This window comes from Porites lutea, chromosome 10 (genome assembly GCF_958299795.1).
Source record: "Porites lutea chromosome 10, jaPorLute2.1, whole genome shotgun sequence".
Taxonomy (NCBI): domain Eukaryota; kingdom Metazoa; phylum Cnidaria; class Anthozoa; order Scleractinia; family Poritidae; genus Porites; species Porites lutea.
In genome coordinates, this window is record NC_133210.1 from 10,452,524 (window position 1) to 10,456,181 (window position 3,658).

The 3,658-nt window shown below is 38.4% G+C and overlaps 1 protein-coding gene across 1 annotated transcript in view; it reads right to left on the reverse strand.

The window, feature by feature from the left end:
* The window catches only part of LOC140950251 (protein IWS1 homolog), a 13,785-nt gene extending 10,519 nt beyond the window's left edge, over positions 1–3,266 (reverse strand). Inside the window, exons 1-3 of the mRNA XM_073399458.1 lie at positions 2,404–3,266; positions 1,257–1,335; positions 925–1,003 (exon numbers count right to left, since the gene is read on the reverse strand). Coding sequence (XP_073255559.1) covers positions 925–1,003; positions 1,257–1,335; positions 2,404–3,142 — 897 coding nt within the window. The 5' untranslated portion in view covers positions 3,143–3,266. The remainder of the gene's footprint in view (positions 1–924; positions 1,004–1,256; positions 1,336–2,403) is intronic.
* Positions 3,267–3,658: the final 392 nt, after the last annotated feature.

A 3,658-nucleotide genomic window follows, 5' to 3' on the forward strand; every position in this document is an offset into this window, starting at 1 on the left:
ATCCTGTTCGTGTGATCTCTGTGGCTGTTGCTTAAAGAGGCATATTTGTTTTATAGTCTTTTTTAAGCTCTAAATATATAGAAGGACTATATTTAATTTCAGTAGACTGAAATATAGTGTTTTGGCATCTGCCTCCAGTATTAACTGTCTGGTTACATAAAGGCCCAAGCATGGCTCCTTGTTTTTTTAACTGGGACTCATGATTTTTCACAAGATGAATCCCAGGACTTGAACCATAACTATTTATAACAAAATTACTGTACATTTCATTAATAAAATAAACTGAGAGAATTTACAATGTAATAAAAGATCAACAAATTTTCTCTTTTGTCATCATTTCTCATATACTTTTCTCTTGAAGATGTATTCATGTTGTTAGGAGAAAAATAATGGTAGTCAATTTGGGAAAGAACACAGGTCTTTATAAGATGTGATTGAACACAGCATTGACAAAACAGTTTTGAAGTTTGCAGTGTTATTGTTGAAGTGAGTGACTGATTTTGCCATCTTTTACTTTTAGAATCTCAGGAGTAGCCCAGCAGCTGGGTGGCTGACAAAAGACACAACACACATGTAGATGGTGATATCTGTCAGCTGCCAGTTGTTTTCAAAACCTTAAGGACACCTCCCTTTAACAGATGTCATGTACCTAATTATAAAGCTTGTCGCTGCAGCTCTTCTGTCATGTTTATGTCTTTTACATATATACAGTATTTACACCAAACATCTCTCTAGGAACTGGCCATGGTCACCCAACAGTAATAGTCTCAACAAGAGATGATGTATTGAATTGCTCCTGACAATGTTTTGGAAAAAGCTCCTCACATCTACAAATAAACTTGCATGGTCTATTAAAAAACATTTTGGGCAATAACTTTGATTAATGGTGGAAAGAGCAGCTGATAAAACAGTATATTATCTTACCACAAACTCTTCCTCCTCATCACTGGCACCAAAAATATCAGCAATCAGTTGATCACCAGCTTCTTCATCGGACTCAAACCTAAATGACAATTAATGATTAATTAATTACACTGTAAGGTGTGATCATAGTATTACATTTTCCTTGTCAAGACCTGGTAGACATGTGGACTTCAAGGCTGTGCTCTTAACGTGCCCAATGGCTCCTAGCAACTTACTTTTGTCCATTGGGCACCCTGGATATTGTAGATTCAGATTTTAAGCATTTCCTACTATTTTCTGTGATGGCCAAAACATGATATTTTATGACAATGGTGATGACTGATAATGCCTACCCTTCTTCATCCTGTACTGTTGGTTCAGCCTCAGTCAATTCTTTGTCTTCTTTGGTTTCTTCTTCGTCATCTCTTTTACCTAGAAAGTGATATTTTGGTTGAATGAAGAACACAATAATTATCACTGAATTTGGCTTTTGTATGAAGAATTATGAATTATTCTTGTATGAAGAATATGCAGTTCACGAAAGGTGTTTTCCAACAAAGCTGCAAAACCCTTCTTGCAACAAAAATTTGGCAATGTTTACCGTATATAAATGACAGAGTATCAAATTACTACGAAGCAAATGCAAATTTTGAGATCTTTCTATTTTAACGATGACTTCTAAAAGGGCACATTATTACACTATTCTCCTGCTGCTGCAATAACGTTCTTAACGAAACCCCTGTCAGAAATCATGAGACTTCGCAAGTCTGCAATCCTTTACGTCCCCGTAGTAACCAGCATCTATTATTATTTCTCCTCAAACAATAATACTGGCTGATCAAACATACAGGTCATTAAAATGAGTGAAATGATCACCAATGATGAAGTATCTTAATGTTTAAGCAATAATAGAGAGCTTTAGATTCTATGACAAGGACAACTATGGGAATGAGATTTTCCCATACTAAGTAGTGCACTCACTCAAACCAATGTCAGTTTGGTGGGAAATTATGCGATAGCGATCGTCATTCTACTACGAGTTTTAGCAAGAATGTAGTAGTGGTGAAAGCAAGTTATCAAATGTTAAGAATTTTATCATTTAGCGACCAGGAGTGGGCTTCACCTCCTTCAATGGAAATAAGCGTTCTAACTCTTGTGGTGAAAAAAATACAATGAAGCTTTCTGGGGTGTCTATATTTAGAGGATATGCGAGAAAATTTGTCCTCGAATCTTAAGCCTTCTATCAATATTCTCTCAAGCAGAACCATAAGAAATGTGTGAAGAACAGTGTTGGGAATATGCATGTTGATATTGGGACTTAACGGCTTAAAAGCACACATTTTTTGAAATCACTTGAATTGGCCAAACTTTCGTGTCGCTCTCGTCAACCACAGTCACCATAGACAAAAAAAGTTATTTGCCTCCCTCTGTTGAGCAACCAGAGTGCCACTATGGCTTCTAAATTGTGAGAGATGGTGGGCTAATAATCACACATTATACCTGTTGACTCTTCTCTGGGATCTTCTTTAACGTCTGGAAGAAGTTTAGAAACGTCACTCTTAAGAATATCATCAACAATTTCTGATTCTGTCCCTGAAAGTCCGAGTCCAAGAGGAGAAATAGGCATATCTAAATCATCATCGGTCCCTGCACTTGAAGAAATCCTACGGCGTCTCTCAGCTGTGTATCCAGAAGTTTGTTCTTGGCGTTTTTCTTCAGTTGTTTCGCTCGCAACAGTTGTTTCACGTAAAGCTTCATCATTCCCTTCCGCACTACCTAATGAAGATTCTTGTTTACTTCGCGTTAAATCTGTGGAATTTCTTTCGATAATTTCCGAACGTTCTCCTTCGTTCATGGGAACATCCTTATCTCCTTTTTCAAATGCATCTACGTCCTCTTCCTCCTGTTCAGCTGTTGACGAAACAGGAGAAATTTCTTGGTCATAAAGTGGACTACCTTCTTGTTGTGTTACTTCCACTTTAGTGCTCTCAATTTTGCTTTCTTCTTGTGCGCTAGAAGTATTTTCATCATTTTCACTTGCTTTTTCGCTAGCTTCTTCATGCGGCTTCATCACGGCTTCGTCTTCCCTCACTTCCTCCCGTTCGTTGTCAGAAATATCGCTAAATGCTGCAGGAGCTTCGGGAGAATCACCCCCATGATGGATCTCAGGTGTCGGCGGTTTTTCAAGTTCCCCCTCGGAATCGATATCCTCAAACGGATCAACGACATTATCTCCCATTCTTTCGCAAAAGAAGGGTTCTCTAAGAGTTTAAGAAACTGCCTAGCCTTCTTCTCGGCTCAGAAAAACACGCTAATAATGATCACGCTTTGAAAGCACAAATGATGCACACGAGAAAGAAAACTGAACTAATTTCCGCTCAGCATCCAAGCCTCCTTATACAAAACGGGCGAAGACTGGGTATCAGACGAAAGACGGGGCGCCGAGTCGGCGCCGACAAAATTAAAACAGGGACTAAAAGACGACAACGAGAACGTCAAAACAACAATAGGTTTAGTAGGTAAAACAACAACTCTACACGTGCATCACACTTTTTTGTACATTTCTTTGCCGTCACTGCACGACTAAGACAGACGGAAAATGCCTTATTTCACGTTTTATGAAGGACATAAACAAGTGACGGCTGAATTTTCTTTCTCTTTCTGAACTGGAATATGGTTCTTAGGAATTCGCCTCAAAAGAGTTCGCTTACATTTGGCAAAGTAAATGAATGGAGTAATCGCGATAGAGATTGAA